Source organism: Aquarana catesbeiana, linkage group LG12 (assembly GCF_042186555.1).
Source record: "Aquarana catesbeiana isolate 2022-GZ linkage group LG12, ASM4218655v1, whole genome shotgun sequence".
NCBI classification, from domain to species: Eukaryota; Metazoa; Chordata; class Amphibia; order Anura; family Ranidae; genus Aquarana; species Aquarana catesbeiana.
In genome coordinates, this window is record NC_133335.1 from 151,002,289 (window position 1) to 151,023,989 (window position 21,701).

At 44.6% G+C, this 21,701-nt stretch overlaps 1 protein-coding gene across 3 annotated transcripts in view; it reads left to right on the top strand.

The window, feature by feature from the left end:
- Nucleotides 1-21,701, top strand: part of NKIRAS2 (NFKB inhibitor interacting Ras like 2) — a 233,911-nt gene that overhangs the window by 202,774 nt on the left and 9,436 nt on the right. For all 3 annotated transcript variants that reach the window (XM_073608404.1, XM_073608402.1, XM_073608403.1), the window contains exon 3: nt 13,009-13,250. In XM_073608404.1, coding sequence (XP_073464505.1) covers nt 13,009-13,250 — 242 coding nt within the window. The remainder of the gene's footprint in view (nt 1-13,008; nt 13,251-21,701) is intronic.

Consider the following 21,701-nt stretch of genomic DNA (forward strand, 5'->3'; position numbering starts at 1 on the left):
AAAAGAGAGCGGTCTGGGTATTGCCTCTTAATATGGCACAACTCCATCCCTGTAATACATATAATACACAGCGAGTTAGCCCATGGGACTTTAAATGAGTTAGTCATAGAGGTCATAACAAATGAGTATAGTAAATTGATAAGGATTTATTAGGGTTCCAAGGACATAATCATACATGAAGTTGTTAGGAAAGATGGTGGCTTCATTTGAAGCGGTTCCCTATGCCCAGTTCCATTCGAGACTGTTGCAAAACAGTATCCTGTCTGCCTGGAACAAAACGATTCAAGCTTTAGACTTGCCAATGCGGCTGTCTCCAAGGGTGTCCCAAAGTCTCAGTTGGTGGTAACTAACCCAGAATCTGCTGAAAGGAAAATCCTTCAGACCAGTTATCTGGAGAGTGGTAACGACAGATGCCAGCCTTTTAGGCTGGGGAGCAATACTAGAAATGATAACTGTCCAGGGACAGATGTCAAGAACCGAAAGAACCTTGCTCATCAACATCCTAGAGATTCGGGCAGTGCGTCTGGCTCTGAAGGCCTGGACTTTCAGGTTAAGGGATTGTCCTGTCAGGATCCAATCCGACAATGCCACAGCTGTGGCCTATATTAATCACCAAGGGGGCACCAAGAGTCTTGCAGCGCAGACAGAGGTGAACCATATTCTAACTTGGGCAGAAAGGAATGTTCCGTGCCTATCGGCAGTCTTCATTCCGGGACTAGAGAATTGGCAGGCGGGCTACCTGAGTCGCCAGCAGTTATTCCCGGGAAATGGGCTCTTCACCCCGACATTTTTCGGGCTGTTCGCCAAAGATGGGGGACTCCAGACGTAGATCTTCTAGTGTCCAGATTCAATATGAAGTTAGTCAACTTTGTATCCAGGACAAGGGATCCACTCGCATGCGGAACAGATGCGTTGGTGACCCCGTGGGATCAGTTCTCACTGATCTATGCATTCCCCCCTATTCAGTTGCTGCCACGACTTCTTTGCAGGATCAAGCTGGAAAGAAAGCTGGTAATTCTGGTAGCACCAGCATGGCCCAGAAGGTCATGGTATGCAGAAATCGAAAAGATGGCAGTGGAGGATCCATGGTCCCTTCCACTACGGCCAGACTTGCTCTCACAGGGGCCGATATTCCATCCTACTTTACGAACGCTAAATTCAACGGCTTGGCTATTGAAACCCACATACTAAAGAAATGTGGGCTTTCCGGTCAGTTATCTCTACCTTGATTAATGCAAGGAAGCCAGCTTCCAGAATTATATATTACAGAGTCTGGAGGGCTTATGTTTCCTGGTGTGAATCCAAGGGTTGGCACCCTCGGAGATATATCATAGGCAGAATACTTGCCTTTCTACAATTAGGGGTAGAGATGAAGTTGGCCTTGAATACTATTAAGGGTCAGGTCTCAGCCTTATCAGTCTTATTTCAAAGACCGCTTGCTACACATTCTTTAGTCTGGGGTTTTATACAAGTGGATTAATCCGCCAGTTAAATCACCTTTGAGCCCTTGGGACTTGAACTTAGCTTTGTCAGTGTTACAAAAACAGCCATTTGAACCGATACAGCATATTCCCTTAGTCCTTCTGACAAGGAAGCTAGTGTTCTTGGTTGCTATATACTCAGCAAGGAGGGTTTCAGAATTGGCTGCTCTTTCTTGTAAAGAGCCATACTTGTTTATTCATGAGGACAGAGTGGTGTTATGCCCTCGTCAAGATTTTTTGCCAAAAGTGGTCTCAGGTTTTCACCTGAACCAAGATATTGTCCTGCCATCGTTTTTTTCAAAACCATGTTCCAGGGAAGAAAAGTCACTACATTGTCTTGATGTGGTGAGAGCAGTCAAAGTCTATTTAAAGACGACTGCTCAGATTTGGAAGATCGATGTCTTATTTATTCTGCCAGAGGGTCCTAAGAAAGGACAGGCAGCGTCGAAATCCACTGTCACTAAGTGGATTCGGCAGGGTATAATTCAGACTTATGATTTAAGGGGTAAGATTCCACTTTTTCAAGACCAAAGCGCACTCTACCGGGTCCGTTAGTGCTTCTTGGGCAGTGCGTCATCGGGCCTCCATGGCTCAGATCTGTAAGGCCGAAACTTGGTCTTCATTTCATACATTCACCAAATTTTATCAGGTGGATGTAAGAAGGCATGAGGATATTGCCTTCGGGCACAATGTGCTGGAGGCAGCAGTATAAGTCCTCAAGTCTGGGGATGCCCTACGGGTTGTCTCTCCCTCCCCTCAAATAGCATTGCTATGGGATGTCCCACATAGTAATTACTATGGTGCTCTGTGTCCCATAATGTAAGATAAAGAAAATAGGATTTTTATAACAGCTTACCTGTAAAATCCTTTTCTTGGAGTACATCATAGGACACAGAGGTCCCGCCCCTCTTTTCTGGGGTTTAACTATATTGCTTTGCTACAAAAACTGAGGTGCTCCTGGTAGGAGGAGGGGTTATATAGGGAGTGAACTTCCTGTATTGGGTATACCAGTGTCCATCACCTGAAGGTGCCTATATACCCACATAGTAATTACTATGGTGCTCTGTGTCCCATGATGTACTCCAAGAAAAGTATTTTACAGGTAAGCTGTTATAAAAATCCTATTTGTTTGGTAGGGTTTTGTGTTTAACAACCAGTCTCTTCCTACAAAAAAAAGTGCATGAAACAGGAAAACATGCTGTAAAAAAGCACTTGCATAGGTATACTTCAGAGAAGCTTGACTTATTTGCTTGGCTTTCTTATGTCAAGTGGGAAACTGTTGAGAATCTCTTGCATGTTGCAGATGTTTCTTAGTATTCAAGATTTCCAAATGCTAAGAAACGTGGTTCAAGTTGGGGATAGACCAATTATCGGTGAAGTAGTAGTAGAAGTATCGGTCAAAAAAACTGACCGATATTGCCTCAAAGGGTTTCACCGGGGTGATGCATACAGCTGCATGCATCACCCCAGTACCGTTCTTTAGAACGGACGGTTGGCTTTATTGTAGTAACAACCGATGCTGCTCAGCAGCCGCTCGGACGTTATTACAAGTAGCAGGAGAGGCCATTGCCCCCCCACTGCTCGCCCGGGCTCTCCCGTCCCACCGGCTGGCCGGAGACCCGAACAAAGCTGATGTTTCGTTCGGGTCTCAGATCTAGTAATCCGGAAGCAATGTCATGACATCATTTCCCGGATTACTGGCATCTTAAAGGCGGCAGTTTTAAAAAATAAGGTATTCAAAAACGCCGATCTTGATGTTTTTGAATACTTTGAAGTGCAGAGGGGAGGGGTTTGGGGTCTTGTAGACCCCGATCTCTCCATAAAGAGTACCTGTCACATGCCTATTACTGTCACAAGAGATGTTTACATTCCTTGTGATAGCAATAACAGTGATAAAAAAAAAAAAACTGTAAATGTACAAAATATCAGCAAAAAATATCGGCTATCGGCAGGAGAGGTGGCCAAAATATCAGTATCGAAAAAAAGATAGTTGATCCCTAGTTCAAGTTGGCAGCAACCATGCAGACCGTATTGTTTTTTTAGAGGACCTGTACTGAGGGGAAGCTGGAGGTTGCCATTACTGACCTTATGAAAATACTAGGTGCCTGGCTATGTCTTAACTCCTGATCTGCATCATTGGTCTAGGTCAGTGATTTCAGACGTATTAAAACCTTTAGACAAACGTGAAAGCCAGTCATCTCTTCTATCTCCTATCTTCTTTCTTCTATCTTCCTTCAGTTTCTTCCTCCATCTTCTTCTGGTTCTTCTGGTTCTTCCTCTGCGGCGTCTTCTTCCCTTCTTCCCTTCTTCTCGGGCCGCTCCGCATCCATGATGGGAGGCTCCCGCTGTGTGACGCTTCTCACCCAGTTACCCCGCCCTCCTCTGATGCATGGGGACTTGACGGGAACTTCCCTGTGGCATTCCCCATGACGTCAGAGGGGGTGGAGTCACCGGGAGGCCTCGCCCTCCGTTATTTAAGAACCGTCAGAAGACGAGAAGCGTCACACAGCGGGAGCCTCCCATCATGGATGCGGAGCGGCCTGAGAAAAAGAAGGGAAGAAGACGCGGCGGAGGAAGATGCCGGACGAGCACACCGGAGGAAGAACCAGAAGAAGAAGAAGATGGAGGAAGAAACCAAAGGAAGATAGAAGAAAGAAGAAGCATTTAAATAAAGGAATTGTCAAAAACTGTCTCTTGTCATTTTTAAAATTTTTGACACTTTTTTTGTGAAATGGTTACCATTTCACACAGGGGAGGGCCAGGATCTGGGGGTCCCCTTGTTAAAGGGGGCTTCCAGATTCCGATAAGCCCCCTGCCCGCAGACTCCCACAACCACCGGGCAAGGGTTGTGGGGATAAGGCCCTTGTCCCCATCAACACAGGGACAAAGTGGTTTGGGGGGCTACCCCAAATCACCCTCCCAATGTTGAGGGCATGTTGCCTGGTATGGTTCAGGAGAGGGGCGCTCTCTCGCCCCCCCTCTTTTCCTGCGGCCTGCCAGGTTGCGTGCTCGGATAAGGGTCTGGTATGGATTTTTGGGGGGACCCCACGCCATTTTTTAAAAAAATTTTGGCGCGGGTTTCCCCTTAAAATCCATACCAGACCTGAAGGGTCTGGTATAGATTTTGAGGGGGACCTCACGCCATTTTTTTTTTTTATTTTGGCCGGGGTTCCCCTTAATATCCATACCAGACCTGAAGGGCCTGGTATGGAATTTAGAGGAATCCCCCACGCCATTTTTTAAAAATTTTGGTTCGGGGTTCCCCTGTGGGGAATTCCCATGCCGTTTTTATCAATGAACTTTTATGTGTATTGTAGGACCGGCAATTCATTAATAGCCGCGAGTAGTTTTAAATGACTTTTTTTTTCTTTGAAATGTCATTTTGCTGTCAGACTGTTCTAAACACGGAAAACATGTGCCCCTTTACAGGCATACTATAGACACCCCCCAGGTACGAAATGTAAAGGAATATTACACTTTTATTGTTTCACCTTAAGCATTATTAAAATCACTGCTCCCGAAAAAACGTCCGTTTTTTAAACTTTTTTTTGCATTGATCCATGTCCCCTGGGGCAGGACCCAGGTCCCCAAACACTTTTTATGACAATAACTTGCATATAAGCATTTAAAATGAGCACTTTTGATTATTCATGTTCGTGTCCGCCTGTTCGCATGTTCTGGTGCGAACCGAACAGGGGGGTGTTCGGCTCATCCCTATTCTGTAAGTTATAGACATGAAACAACAAACACAAGTGCCATAGTGTACTCTATTTGCATGTTTATTAAAAACCCCTAAAACAAATCCACTTACAAGATAAAAACTTTAAAACAGCATGTCTCAAATCATCACTTCATTCACCACAAATCTACACTCACGATGCTTCACAGATTCGGCTCCTCCCCTCTAAACGCGTGTCGGCATCTCATTGGCCTTCATCAGTAGATGGGTGGGCCGATTCCCCAGACACTTTTATATACCTTATTGTTTCCTAAGCCCTCCAGGTGTCATCACGGCCGTTCACAGCTTATGAGGATACTCCCACTTCCTGTATACAACAGAGCTCACATATATTGAGCTGGGGAATGTGACACACGAATAGCTAGGCAGATTGACATATTTGCAGGGTGATTTACCTTAAACGCACCGCTGACCTCCGTGGTGACTTCCCGTACTATTCTAATGTTAAAAATTATTTATACAATACATTGTGCTATATGTGAACAATATGTCGCTATCTACTATGCAAACTTAAATTGTTAAAATTATAATATTACATACTATCAAATACTCCATGGACCAATTAATTATTTCTAATGACTACAAACTTCTCATTATAACAACATTAAAACAACATTAAAATTATTACAATCAATGTCCATCTGCATATTATCTGCAGAAAATCGCATTTAAAGAGATAGTATGCTTAAATCGCATAAAATCGCATTTAAAGAGATAGTACACATAAATCGCATTTAAAGCGATAGTACGCATAAATTAGCTGGTGGTTGTGTGCACTGAATATTGGTCCTTTTGAGGACGAACACACACAGCAGTGATTGTTTTAGAAGCATTGACACAGATGAACTGTTTTTTTCTAATTTTTTGACATTTTCTTTTTTTTTTTTTTTTTTTTGGGAAAATAGTCTTTATTGAAATTAGGCATATGTTTATACAGCACATTTGAGGTCTATGCATAGAAACATAAAATATAGTCACATGTGGTAGGTTTACATACATCAGCGCCTTGCGAGGCTGGCATTGCATAACAAAGGTATACCTATTGTTAATAGCTCTGTGAGGTTCTAACAGACTGAATTGGAATATTTATTATATAGTTGTGTGTTTTGGTTGTTAGGTATTGATAATCTTGTTTTCACGCGTTACTATACACATGTCTCCCCGTCTCCCAGCCATTCGTCCCAAATCCTTGAGTATTTGTGGCTGTTTCCCCTGTGTTTGTAGATCAACTGCTTGTATGGGAGGGAATTGTTAACTTCCCTCTTCCAGCTTGTTATAGTGGGGGTTACGTTCTGCATCCAAGTCTTGGCAATCACTTTTCTGGCCAAAAACAGGACTTCAGATATAAATGTGGCTTGGTATTTATCAATGTCCACGTCTGGAAGAAGACCGAGTATACACAGTTTTGGATCTAATACCACAGGGGAACCCATTTGGTCGTGTAAGAACTTAATCACTTGACTCCAGTATGTTTGAAGGATAGTGCATTCCCAGATTAAGTGAAAGAAGCTACCCATCTCTGCCTGGCAGTGAGGACACAATATAGGTCGTGTAGGTTGAAACTTCCTTATTATGTTAGGTGTCAGGTATGCTTGGTGAATAATGTATATCTGTGTTAACCTATCAGACAGTTTTGGAGATGTTACTTTTACATTTTCTAGAATTTCCTCCCAGTCTGAGTCACTAACGGCTCCTATATCTCTTTCCCATCTTGTTTTGGCTTTTTGTATCACTTCTCTAATTCTGGGTAATCGTATGGAGTAGTAAAGATTAGATATCAATTTTTGCGATTCGGCTCCCATTATTATATCCAGGATTTGGGGATATTCCAGGATGCAACTTTCGTTTCTGAATTGAGAACGCAAGGCATGTCGGAGTTGTAGGTATTTAAACAATAATTGTTGCGGAATAGAGTATTCTTCCTTAAGAGTTTGAAACGCTTTGGGCCTAGCACTTGCCATTACCTGGTGCAGGTATATAATTCCATATCTGGCCCAAATAGTAGGGTCTGGTATTTTTTTAAGTTCCGCGAGCTGGTTGTTAGCCCATAAAGGAGTGTGAGAGTGAATATACCCTATTTTAAGTTTTTTCTGGGCTAATCCCCATATTCGTTGATGGTGATTGAGTAACCCGTCATTAAATTGTGGACCTTTCCTATGAACCTGACCCCCTCGTAGTATAATTTGAAGTGGGGTAGATAAGGGACTGTCTGGGCTACTAGATACTAGTGTACTATATCGTTGTCTTTCATTATTATGGTAGTGATGCATGTGTGACAGTTGTGCCGCTATGTAGTATTCCTGCAGATCTGGCAGAGATGTTCCCCTCATATCTGTAGGGTTTTTAAGGACATGCTAAGCTACCTTATGTCTTTGATGTCCCCACACAAAGGTGTTCAAAATAGATTCCATTTTTTTGAAAATCCCTATGGGGATATATAGTGGGGCATGCCATACCATGTAAAGGATCTTAGGTAAGATAATCATTTTTATGATATTTATCCTCCCCATTACTCCCAGTGGTAGTTTGGACCAGGCTTGCGTTTTGGTTTTTATCATGGCAAACAATGGTTCTATGTTGTTGGTTGTATATTCGCGTAAGTCTCTTGTAACCAGTACCCCTAAATATTTAATAGTGTTTACTCTGACTAATGGTAGTTCTGGATATATATTGGTTGGGGGAAACTGGTCTATGGGGAGTGTCTGTGATTTTTCCCAATTTATCCGTAGGCCTGAGAATTTCCCCATTTTATCTATTGTGTCTAGAGCTGCTTGTAGTGATGGGCCCTGATCGGCTAGATAGAGTATCGTGTCATCTGCATATAGTCCGATCTTCTCTATATAGTCGCCTATTCTAAGACCCACTATGTCCATGTCAGCTCTTATAGCTATGGCCAATGGCTCCGCTGCCAGGGCATATAGCAGTGGAGAGAGGGGACATCCCTGGCGTGTGCCTCTTTCTAGAGGGAATTGCTCCGACATACAACCATTAACGAAAACCCGTGCTTTTGGTGACTGATAGAGTATTTGTACCCACTGTATGAAATTGGGACCAAATCCATATTCTTGTAGACATTCCCATAGAAAAGGCCATTCCACTGAGTCAAAAGCCTTTGCTGTGTCTAGGGCCACCACTACTCTGGTACCTCGATTGTCGTGCTGTGCTTGAATATTTAGAAAAAGTCTTCTTATATTCATGGCCGTATTTTTCCCAGGCATAAAGCCGGTCTGGTCTGGGTGAATTAAAGAAAGAATGACTTTATTTAGGCGGGATGCTAGAATTTTGGCCAGTATCTTAATATCAACTTGAAGTAGTGAGATTGGGCGGTAGGACTCGGGGTATCTAGGGTCTTTTCCTGGTTTAGGTAAAACTATTATCTGTGCTTCTTGCATTGATGGAGGGGGTGTTTTATGTTTAAATATTTGTTGATATAGTTTTTGCAATTTCGGGACTAGTATATCAGGGAATGCAGTGTAGAATTCTAGTGGCAGGCCGTCTAGTCCAGGGGCCTTAGATTTAGCTAGTTGGGACAGTGCTTCAGATATATCTTCTTGGCTAATGGGGGCGTCTAGTAGCTTAGCCTGTTCTAATGTGAGTCTAGGGAATTGAATTCTGTGTAGGTGATTTTTAATTTCTTGTGTGGAGTATATTGTCTGAGTTTTATATAAATTCCTATAGAAGTTTAGGAAAATGTCTGCAACTTGGTGTGGGTCGGTCACCTCGTCTCCCTGTGGGGTAGCTAGGGTCACCACTACTGGGGGTTTTTCATTTAAATGAGCTAAATATGCCAGTAATTTACCTGCTCGCTCCCCGTGTTCAAAGATTTTTTGTTTTTTGAAAAAAACCTGTTGTTTGGCTTTCTCTATGTGCATTTGGGTTATTACTCTGGATTGCATTTGTACTTTATGGAGATTGTCTGTACTGGGTTCTTGTGCGTATACCTGTTCCAATTCCTGTAGTTTGTCAGTGGTCATCTGTGATAGCAGTTTAGAGGAATTTTTAAATCTGTTTATTCTTAATGATAGTAGTCTACTGGCTTGATTTTTAAAGGTGTCCCATGCTGCAGTATCTGAATCTGTGGTTCTTAAGTTGTTTAGGATATATTGTAGTTCTTGCCCTATGCTCTCGAGATCTGGCAGGACCGATAACCAGAATGGATTCAGCCTCCACCCAGAAGTGGGCATCGCTTTTAATAGAGATGCTGTTATCCAACAAGGTGAGTGGTCCGATAGAGCTCGTGGAGCCATACCCGACCCTGTAATTTTGGGCAGCAATGCATTTGAGGCCATTATAAAATCAATCCTGGACATCGTGTCGCAGCTTACCGAGTGACATGTGTATGCTTTTTTAGTCGGGTTTTGCCATCTCCATACGTCTGTTAGCGCAAATTCTGTGAATAGTCTGCAGAGTCTGGTTTGGTGAGGCACAGTCCTGGACGCATCTCCCAGGTCTGGTCTGTCCAAATTTGGATTCATGGTTTGGTTAAAGTCACCCATCCAAATAGCTGGAACTGATGGGTTCTGTGCCATGAATGCCAATCCCTTCAATACTACCTCAATCGAAAAAGGGGGGGGGATATAACATGCCAGAATCAATAGGGAGTTGCCTCCTATGGTGGCGTGCAGGAAGATATATCTTCCTACTCTATCTGATTCTAGTGCGATTAGTTCAAAGGGCACTCTTTTGGCTACTAATATCGATACCCCCCTTGATTGATTGGTATGCGTACTGTGGTATAACCATCCTATCCATGGTTTTTTTAAGGCTACCTGCATCTGGCCTGTGATATGTGTTTCTGTTAACGCTATGATATCTGCTTTTTGTGATTTTAGAAATGTTAGTGCTGCGGTTCGCTTTACCTTATTCCGCATTGCGCGTACGTTCCATGTTAAAAACTTTACACTGGCCATGTTAGTCTCTGAATGTAATTAGTGTATCTGCCATCTTGTAAGATCACATAATAGTGATACCCCCTCAGTCTGCCTTTTCCACAGTACCAGTCTGCTAATGCATATTTTATTGTTGACTGTATATTGCCTATCTAACCACATTAAGGTCACAACATACTTATATTCCCAAAATAAAACATAAAACTTATCCTTTTAACTGTTCCCATCCCTCCCAGCTGCACATCTCCCCAACCTGATGTGAGCATATATACCCAAACTGTCAGCATATAACATATCATCCAGCGGTTACAATCCACTGGAGGCACATTTCTTAAAAGCAATAGATGAGTTTTTCTTTTATGCTGATCCAACTTTGCTAAGGGGGCGACTGTTCCCCTGTCGAACGTGGAGCAATGATAATCAGGACTACCACACATTGCAGTTATTGAGTTCCTCTTGCCCTTTTTTCCCCTCTTTGCATCAGGTTAATTTATGTCCCTTATTCCAGGATAATGTGGTACAGTTCATCCCTGTTCTTTAGAGGTCTTGCAAAGCAGATCACTGTAGACTGTCCCCACTCTTCTCAAACTGTAAAGGCGCAACCGGTAACCTGCGCAACTTTATTTTATGATCCCCCAAGCTCCATATCAACGTTATACATGAGCTAGCGTTCTTGTTCCCATCCACCCCACCTGCACACAAGCTGTGTATGCCCCCATTCTTCATATCCCTTAACTGGATTCTGGTTCCCCACCGAGAAGACCCCGCGACATTAGTATTGAAGAATTTTGTTCAAAGTCAGAAAGTACTCACTGTTGTTATGTGAACATAGACAGATTAAGCAGGTCTATCTCTGCGATCCAGCCATGCTGTCGCTGCCGCCGGGTCGTCAAAGAACTGTACTCTTCCGTCCTCTTCCACCCGCAGCCTAGCGGGAAATAACATGGCATACTTAAGATGGAGGGTCCTCAGTCGGCGCTTCACTTCCTGATATTGTGCTCTCCTCCTTTGCACTTCACTGGAAAAATCCGGGAATACTGCAATCTGGCTGTTCCCGATCTGTATATTTCCTCTCTCCCGGGTGAGTTTAAGGATTTTGTCTCTGTCCCGATAATTTAGAAATTTGGCGATGAATGTGCGGGAAGGCGCTCCGGGTGGTGGTGGCCGCGCAGGGATGCGGTGCGCTCTCTCCACCGCAAACATTACTGAAAAGGCTTCCCAGCCGTATGTTTTGAGCAGGAGCGTTTCTAGGTAGGTTGCTGGGTCTGCGCCTTCCTCTTTCTCTGGCAGTCCTATGAAGCGGAGGTTGCAACGTCTGAGGCGGTTCTCCATGTCATCTTGATGGGCATGGAGTTGCTGTATCTGTCTCTGCATCTCCTCTGTAGTATGTCTCATGGGGTGCAGGGCATCCTCCGCGTTGCTGATTCTGATTTCAGCCTCTGTGACCCTGTCTTTCAGTTTTGAGAAGTCCTGTCTTATCAGGGATATATCAATTTTCACTTCGTCTATCTTTGCAGTCAGGGTACCTTGTAGGGCGGCTATAGCGTCCAGAACTTTGGCGGTGTCTGACGCCTGAGGAGCGGGGCCCGTGCACGCGTTGGCTCCATTTTCCTGTTGCATGTCTTTTTCCTGGCGGCGATATTGAGCGAGCTTGTCTGCCGTCCCAGTGTTCCGTCTCGGTGGGGACATAGTCTGCCACGATCCCGGGATAAAAGGGGAAGCCCGTGGGATGGAGCACTCCGGTGTAGCGTTCCGCAGGATCTCTTTTTAGGATTTTGTGTGCAGGGAGCTCTCTCTTTCCAGGTCTCACTCCAACACATGCCAGGTCTCCCCCCAGGTGCTGCACTTTTTGAGGATATCCTGGGGTCCAGGCTCGTGTGGATCAGTCTTTTGGGGGAGCCAGGCAGGCCAGGAGGACTAACAGGGCCGTTTCTGGGTGTAGCAATATGGCCGCCGCTCTGAGGACCAGGCCGGAACCGCGGGCCGTCCCACAGGCTGGTACAGGGTGCAGAGGCTTAGCGCTGGGGGCCACAGGCAATCCGGGGGCCGATGCAGGCAAGGATCAGTCTCGGGGGGGCCCAGTGTGTCTGTGGGATGGATCAGAGCCGCCGCCGGGTGGAGCAAAATGGCCGCCGCTCCAGGCGCTAGGCCGAAGCCGGGGACTTTCCTAGATGCAAGCCCCAGAGCGGAACGATCCGGTTTTCGCGGCCTCGGGCAGCGTTCCAGGCGATCTAGCAGCACCAAAAGCCTTGCAGGCAACGGGGTAACTCTGTTGGGGTATGTTTTCTTGGCAGGATTGTTAGGATAAAGGCAGGATGGCTGTTATAGGAGTTTGGGCAGAGGAGCTCTCTCTACAAGCGTCCTACTCCATAGCTCCTCAGGCCACGCCCCCGACATTTTCTTTTTTTAATTTCAAATATTTTTTTGATCATGAAATGTTTAATATAAATTTTGTATGCACATTATTTAACTATTATTATACAGGATTTATATAGCGCCAACAGTTTGTGCAGAGCTTTACAACATCAGGGCGGACAGTACAGTTACAATACAATCAATACAGGAGGGATCAGAGGGCCCTGCTCGTTAGAGCTTACAATCTTTAATGAGACAAAGCTCTGCCCTATTTAGAAAACAATATTGAATTTGGTGTGGAGTATCACTGTAAGTGTTCAGCAGCTGTGCAGTCACATATATTGGTGATTTCACACATTTACCCTGTTAAAGGAGGAAGTAATTTATTTTGGCGCTGATTGTTTTTTTCACAATGAAACCTACATATTCTCTTAGTGCAAGTTTCTATAAAACTTTTTTTTCCTGCATGTTTTTATTTGGTTTACCTGTATCTTTGGGGATTCTTACATGTATATAAAAAGTTGTCATCATTATTTTTTTCCAGGATCGGACATGATGGAAACCCAGGAAGATATATATATTGGATCCATTGAGACAGACCGCGGTGTACGGGAGCAGGTTCGCTTTTATGACACGCGAGGATTGAGGGATGGGACTGAGCTCCCCAAACATTGCTTCTCAGGGACCGATGGCTATGTGCTGGTGTACAGTGTGGATAATAAGGAGTCCTTCAAAAGGGTGGAGGCTCTGAAGAAGGAGATCGACAGATGCAAGGATAAGAAGGAGGTATCATAGCTGTGATCACTGATTGCCTTTGTGGTGTAAATAATGACATTTTGAGAAGGAACCAATAATTATACCTTAAATGCAGTCTAATTGTTTATTGTGAACCAGTTTTATTGTTAGTGTTACATACACCTTGGGAATTGGCTTCTCTTCATAAGCCACTGATTTGGTAGTCCCTACCTGCAAGCCTCTTCCAGGTCAGTGGCTCAAAGTATAGAAGCCAAGGGCTCAGCATGACAGCCAGAACTAGAATTTCCAGAAGCCATTGAAGCTTCCTTGTTTCTCTCATGACAGGTTTCTATAACCAGCTTCTCATTTAATAATAAATTAATAATAATAATAACAACAACTAATAATGAATTTATACAAAAAAGATAATTAAGGCTCAGCTTTTAGGGATTAGGAAACATCTCTGTGTCACTTAATATTTCTCACCTTGCCAAGACCTCTGGAGAACCCCAAAGGTAATTTTTGTTCACATTTTGTTTTCGTAACAATGGCGATCCTAGCATAGGGAAAAGAAAAATTGTTTTGTTTTTTTTTTTGCCACTTCAGCGAAGTTTATTTTAAGATACGTTATTTCAACTTTAAAAATCAAAATCTATTCCATCTCTTTTTTTCACATCATTGTGGCCAATCTTCAATTTATCTTTATTTATTAAAAAAATTTAAAAAAAAAACTTCTGATTTGAGAAAAACTAAAAGCAACAATTCCTCCAATCGATCAGATATTGTAGACAATGATTATACAATTTACAGTGACATCTATAAACATCCCCTTCTCTCCCCCCCGCCCCCCTCAACCCTCCCCTCCCCCCCAGCACCCCATCCACCTCCACCCTCCCCTTCTCCCAAATACACACCACCTATTCACCTAATACTCTTATACCTATCTAACCCATTCATGCTCTAGCCATAACTTCCATACACTCCTATGTTCCTTTAAGCTACCTCTCCTTCTGTACCAGAATTGCTCCTTGATGATCATATCCTGGACCTCTCTTCTCCATTCTCCTATCGTTGGGGGATCTTTTTCCTGCCACTTCTGTGCTATGATTTTCCTGCCCTGGAACAAGCATCTTATAATTGCAGTCTGGGTATCTTTCAACATATCGTTCTTCTCAAATAGACTCATAAGACAGGTTTGAGCCTCCATTGCCAGTGAGGATCCAAATATTGTGTTAATTTCCTCCTAGATTTTCCCAGTATCTATATAGCTTGGGGCAACGCCAAAACATATGTAACAGGTCACCTCTCCCATCCCCACAGCGCTGACATTTCGCATCCTGCCTCTTTCCGAACCTGAATAATTTTACTGGTGTATAATAAAGTCTGTAAATCAAATATAGATGAGAGACCCCTTGCGATGGTGAAAGAGATATTCTTGGTCCCAATGCTAGGTTGAACTTCCATTGTTCCTCCGTTATTCTGCCAATCTCTTCCACCCATTTAATTCTCCTCCTGGGCTCCACCTCCCCTTCCTGCCCCGCCTTGGTTATACTCCTGTACATTTCTGAGATCAACCCTCTGGATTCCTTGCTATTTACCAATTTCCTTAACACAGGCATTTCACACCACTCTCTCCTTGCCCTTAAATTGTACCTCCAGGGCGTGCCTCACCTGCAGATAGCCGAAAAGCAATCTGTTGGGCAGTTCAAACTCTTCTCTTATCTCTTGAAATGATTTCAACCTCCCTGCCCTATACAGTTGCATCAAGCGGTGGATACCCTTCCTATCCCATTCTTCTATTTTCCCCATCACACTAAGCTCCTTCAGGTTTTTGTTGTTCCATAGCGGAGAGAACTCAGAGAACCCCACATATCCCAATATCTTTTTTGCCATCTTCCAGCATCTGATCATTAACTGCGTTGTGGGGCATCTATGTCCAAAGGATTCAGCCTCTACTGCCTCCACCTCTGTATCATGGCTATTATTGCTAGTCCATAATCTATTTCTTCCTACCCTTTCTTCAGATGCATTGCTGCCTCTCATAAACTGCATTTGGGCTGCTAAAAAATAGCACCAGGGGTCCGGTAGTGCCAGGCCTCCCGCCTCTCTCGGCCGCCGCAGCACCCTCAAACCTATCCTTGCCACTCCATTTTTCCAAATTAATTCCCTGAATAGGCTATCCAGCTTCCTGAACCAATGCCTTGGAATCCAAACAGGAGAATTGTGTAAAATAAATAGGATTTGTGGCATCCATATCATTTTAATAAGATTGCATCTACCGGCGACCGAGAGAGGAAGACCACCCCACACCCGGCTCTTCTGTTTCAGTTTTACCATTAATGGTACTAGTTACCTGTTATATACTGCCCTGGATCTTTAGTTATATTTACCCCCAGGTATCTCATTTGATTTACAATTTTTATAGAGTTCACCTGACTTGGGAGCGGATTTACCAGGGGGTCTATCGGTAATAAGGCTGATTTTTCCCAATTGATCTTTAAACCCGAAAAGCCCGAATTCTTTAATTAGTTTCATGGCTGCTAGCAAGGAGGCTTGTGTATCTTCCAAAAATAACAGGATATCATCCGCATACATTGCGACTTTCTCTTCTGCACCCCTATTTTTGAAACCCTGGATTTCTTGTGACTTTCTCAGAGCGGTTGCCAAGGGCTCCAGTGCGAGGGCGAAGAACAGGGGTGACAACGGGCACCCCTGTCTCGTCCCCCTCCCCAACTGGAACCAATCGGAGCACTCCCCATTGACCCTGACTCTGGCTTTCGGTTTGTCATATAGAAGCCTCAGCCAGTTCACAAAATTTGGGCCCAATTTAAACTCTGCCAGTACCTTCCACAGATAGTGCCACTCAAGGCTATCAAATGCCTTGACCGCATCTAATGATAAGATCGCCCTGTTGCCTCCCCTCTCCGTAGGTACTTGTATGTTGCCATACATTCTCCTAATATTCATACTCACCGATCTATCCGGAATAAAACCGGTTTGATCCGCGTGTATTACTTTAGAAATTATTTTTTTTAACCTGTTTGCTAGGACTTTGGCCAGGATCTTAACATCCGTGCATAATAGTGAAATTGGTCTATATGAGGCAGGATCTAACGGGTTCTTCCCCTCTTTTAAAAGGATTATGATCGTAGCTTCTGTCATGGACATGGGTAATCTACCTTCCACCACGGCTCCGTTCAGAACTTCTAATAATTTTGGGAGCAAAACCTCCCCATATTTTTTATACAGTTCTGCCGGTAATCCGTCAGGTCCTGGCGCTTTTTGATTTGCCATTTCCTTTACCACTCCTTGTATCTCCACCAGTGTCAGCGGGGCTTCCAGGGTATCTCTCTCTTCCCTGGATAGCGGAACTATTTTTAGTTCTTCAAAGAACTCCCACATCTCCCCTTCTACATCGACCTGTGGGGCCTTATACAAATCTTCGTAGTATTCTTTGAACACCTCCACCATACCAGGAGTATGTCTTATAGTGCTCCCGTCCCCATCCCACACTGCTGGTATAGTGGATGAAGAGCCATTAGCCCTAGCTATTAGTGCCAAAGTTCTGCCCACTAATTCCCCTTCACAAAAAAATTTTGTTTCTGGAACATTTTACTCTTTTCCTCTTTTTCCAGGACTAATTTTCTGTATTCCTCCTGACCCTCTACCCAGGCCTCATATCTAGTTGTGGTTGGCTCCTCCAGATATCTATCTTCTACCTCCCTCACCTTTTCCCTAGTTCTTTGTTCCTTGATTTGTGCTTTCCTTTTAGCATAAGAGATTTTCTGTATAAGAACTCCTCTAAGGTAAGCCTTCAGGGCATCCCAGGTTATACCTAACGAGGCGGATCCTTGATTCAGATTTATGAACTCTTTCAAATTGCTAACAATCCCCCCATCGTCCTCAAAAGATTCAATTTCCACTCCCCCCGACCAACGCACCACACCATTTTGACTGAAAGGACCACTGGCGAATGGTCTGAGAGCCCCCTAGGGTCATAATCCATCCCTTCCACCATTTTCAGAGCCTCCTCATTACAAAGCACCAAATCTATCTTGGATAAGGTGGCATGCGTCCTTGAGTGGCATGAATATTGCCTCTCCCCTGGATGCCACCTCCTCCAGATATCCACCCATCCTACTTCCTCACAAAATTGGAGGAGCGTGCCCCTAGATGCCCCTCCAGAAGACGACCCTGTCGGGAATCTATCTAAGCAATTATTCATGGCCATGTTAAAATCCCCCGTCACTATAACTGGCACCCCCAGTTTATCTGCTATAAAACGTATCAGTCTATTAAGTTTTAAATGGTGGAGGTATATATACACTGGCGAGAATACAGTCCCGCCCCTCAATATTGCAATAGAGAAAGACATACCGACCATACTCATCCAGTTTACTCTGTCTACAGGAGAAAACCAATCCAGTGTTTATCAACACACTCACTCCCCTCGAATACGATGTATGAGTTGAGTGATACTGCTCTTGATAACTCCTATTCCTTAGAGTATTAACTGAACCCTTATCTAAATGGGTCTCCTGAAGGCAGAGTATCCTGACATCCCTTGTTCTGGCCATAGAGAAAATTGATTGTTTCTTGCAGACATCTTTCACCCCTCGTACATTCCATGAACATACCTTCATACACTTAAATGTACCTAATGTTGCCCTCTTACCTATTTTTGTGCCTACCATCTCTTATCCCTATACCTTAACTCAAAATAATTCTTAAATCTCAAAACTGTTGTGATTAATTTTTGAAATTCTAGTGCCTGTACTTTTTGTGTAGCTTCCATACTATCTCTTTCACACCACTCTACCCCCCTACCTCCCCCCCCCCCCGTACCACCATCCACACAACCTCGCCCCCAAACCCTCCCAACCCTCCACCCCCCCTTCTTCCCCTCCCATCCCCCCCGGCCCCACCCTGGGCCCATCCCACCGAGCTTCTAAAGTGACCGTGATTAACCCTTTAAACCTGGGTATACCTCCTTCCTCCTTTTGCGTTGCAACCCGAACCCTTTTATCAGAGGGGAATTACCCCCAACATGCTTAATATGTGTAAAATATTTATAGCTACTACCCCCCTACACCCGCACCTCTGTAAAATATGTCCCTAGGAAAGGAATGGAAAAAACATGAGGGGAGAAGGAGAGGGAGAGGAGAGGGGAGAAAAAAAGGAAAAAATGACAAATCTCATCTCTGAGTGTACATCTGCCCACCAGACAGAAAAAAGGGTGAAAAGTCCCTAAATTCTGACCTCCTGCTCCTTCCCCCTTTCCCTCTGGGGCTCTTCACCTGGCCGTAGCCTTCCCTCATTTTTTTTCTAACCATGAAAACACCTCTGCAGGAGTATTGAAAAATTTCACCTCCCCGTTTACTATTACCCGTAAACGGGCTGGATACAGCAGCGCATAACTAAGTCTACGCTGCTGTAAACTTCATTTACACTCTATGAACTTTGCTCTCTGTCTCTGCAACTCAGGGGAAAAATCTGGGTACAAAGATATTCTTTTGCCATTGTATATAATATTTTTCATCTCTCTTGCTCTCTGGAGGATAGTAACTTTATCTCTGAAAAACAGCAGTTTGACTATAAGAGGCCTTGACTGCCCCCCTAAATGTGGGACCCTCGGGGCGACTCTGTGTGCTCGTTCAATAGCGAACATGTTGGAGTATGCGTCCTTGCCAAACATGTCTCTAAACCACCCCTCCATGAACTCTACAGGGTTATTGCCCTCACTCTTTTCAGGGAGGCCCAGGACCCTCACATTCTTCCTGCGTGCCCTGTTCTCATAATCATCCATTTTCTGAAAACATGTATCTAATTGTTCCTTCATCCTCTTAACCTCCTGTCTCAGTGGGTTCACATCATCTTCCACCTGGCTGAGTCTCTCTTCTAAAGCGGTGGTTCGGGCACATACCTCCTGCATATCCCTTTTCAACATGGCCAAGTCGTCTCTGTCCCCTTAAGTTGATCTGATAAATCCGACAGCGTGATCTTACAAACATTTACTGCTAGGAGAATGTCCTTCAAAGATGGTTCCTGCTCTTGTGCCTTCTTAACCCCTGGGATGAAAACACTGGGGGCAGTATGCTCCCCTTCCCTCTCACAGCGTCCTCTCCAACTTTAAATATGCCCCCTCCCGTACAACATAGCAGGAACTCACCGAGAGATGTCACTACGGGGGGTTCCCCAGATTCTCATTTTGCAGGGATGACACGGATGGGTTACCTTTAGGCACACAATGCACAGTGTACCTGGATGGTTTTTCCTTCCTTCCCCCTGTCCTCCGATCCACTGCTCTGATCAGCAGCTTCCACCTGTTTGCAGACCTGTCACACTGCTAGCCGGCACGAGCGCTCTGCTTGAGGATCCGATGCGGTGTAGACTCCCGTCTCAGGGACAGCCACGGCGGCGGCGCCAGCCCGATCTTTGAGCCGGCTGCTCGCTACTTGTTTCCCCTGCTTTCCGACCGTCACAGGCAAAGGGCAAGCCGCTACGGCATCTTAGGCTTCCAGCGTGGGCGGCAGACGGCGGGCGTTGGGAAGAGCAGCTGGGTCCAGGTTCTCAACGCCCTCCCCTTCCCCTCAGCCTCCGGTCACGCCCATGATCACCAGGAAGGTTTACAACCTCTCAGGGAAAAGAAAAATTAGTCTCAGGTCACTTAAGAAGACACGATTCAGTGAAGTTGGACAAGAAGTGGTTTAATCACAAACTGCGTAGGGGATTCTGTACTGTTAGAGCGGTAAGGAAGAGGAACTCCCGTCCACAATTGGTGGTGTCAGCAAGGAGTAACGATAATTTCATAAAGCTCTTAGATCTTCATCTTAGTGAAGGCAATATACAGGGATATGGGAAATGGTAGAGACATAATTACAAACACACACCCACACAGGGTGAACTGGATGGACTGATGTCTTTATTCAACCTCACCAACTATGAAACAGTGAGACACCTCTCGTGCGTGAGTCTTCACCTGTCCCACCTCCACTGCACACTAAAGACTGCTGGCCTGTTTGTCACAGCAGTCATGGTGTGAAGAAAGATCTGGTTGGCCGCACTTTCATAAAATCACCTTTATTGATGCATAATCCACGACAACAATCCACAGTGTACAGATAATGGAATATAGCCACCAGCTAATGCATTTCACGTCATCCTAGTGTTTTGCTTTGGTGTCTAATAATGGTTCTTGCGGTAGAAGCCAAGGAAGCTTAGACCTCTGTAGTCTATTAATGCTTTTACTAAACAGGAAAAACTGCACATACAACTGTAGAATACACAATACAACATGCACAAACCAATTTTCCTTTCTAGCAAAATAAGCATGTACAATATGTATGCAATACGTATACTGAACAGTTACTCACTTTCTTGTTGAGTCATCAAGATGAAATCTTCTTCATGGTTCTTTGCTCAGGGTCCAACTGAAAACTTCTCCAAAGTCCTCCAGCTTCAAGCAGACATGTTGCTCCTTTGTGATCCAAAACAACTCTGTCTGACCACATGCCTGTTCAAAAAGTCCTAATCCCTCCCCCTTCCTATGCATCATACCCTGTAATGAGCTTGCTCTGCTTAGCTCATAAAACTAGTCCATGCATATCAATAGGGGGAGCCCTGGCTTCTTAACCACTTCAATACCAGGCACTTATACACCTTCCTGCCCAAGCCAATTTTCAATTAAGCGCTGTCGCAAATTATATGACAATTGCGCGGTCATGCTACACTGTACCCAAACAAATTTTTTTGCATTTTGTTCCCACAAATAGAGCTTTCTTTTGGTGGTATTTGATCACCTCTGCGATTTTTATTTTTTGCGCAACAAATAAAAAAGACCGAAAATTTTGAAAAAAAAAAGGTTTTCTTTGTTTCTGTTAAAATTTTTTGTAAATAAGTACGTTTTCTTCAATGACGGGCACTGATATGGCTGCACTGATGGGCACTGATGGGCACTCATAGGCGGCACTGATGGGTACTTATGGGTGGCACTGATGGGTACTTATGGGTGGCACTGATAGGTGGCACTGCTGGACATCACTAATTTTTATTGTGCCATAGATGTGCCAGTCAGTGCCCACTTGTGGGCACTGCTTGGCATATGTGGATCATTAATTTTCACTTGTGGATGGCCATAGGGAATGTACCTGGCCAGCCACATGTTAGGAGCTTCCCTGGTGGTCCTAGCTTCTTCCCTGGTGGTCTAGTGTGGGCATCCAAGGGGAGGCTGCACTGATAAACAATCAGCGCAGACCCCCCCTGTCAGGAGAGTCGCCGATTGGCTCTCCTCTACTCGCGTCTGCCAGACGCGAGTGAGGAAAAGCCGATCACCGGCTTTTCCTGTTTACATCGTGATCAGCCGTGATTGTACACGGCTGATCACGTGGTAAAGAGCCTCCGCTGGAGGCTCTTTATCGAGATCAGTGTAGCGGTGTGTCAGACTGACACACCGCACCACCGATAACCACGATGCGCGCCCCCACCTCATGTGACACCCAGTCA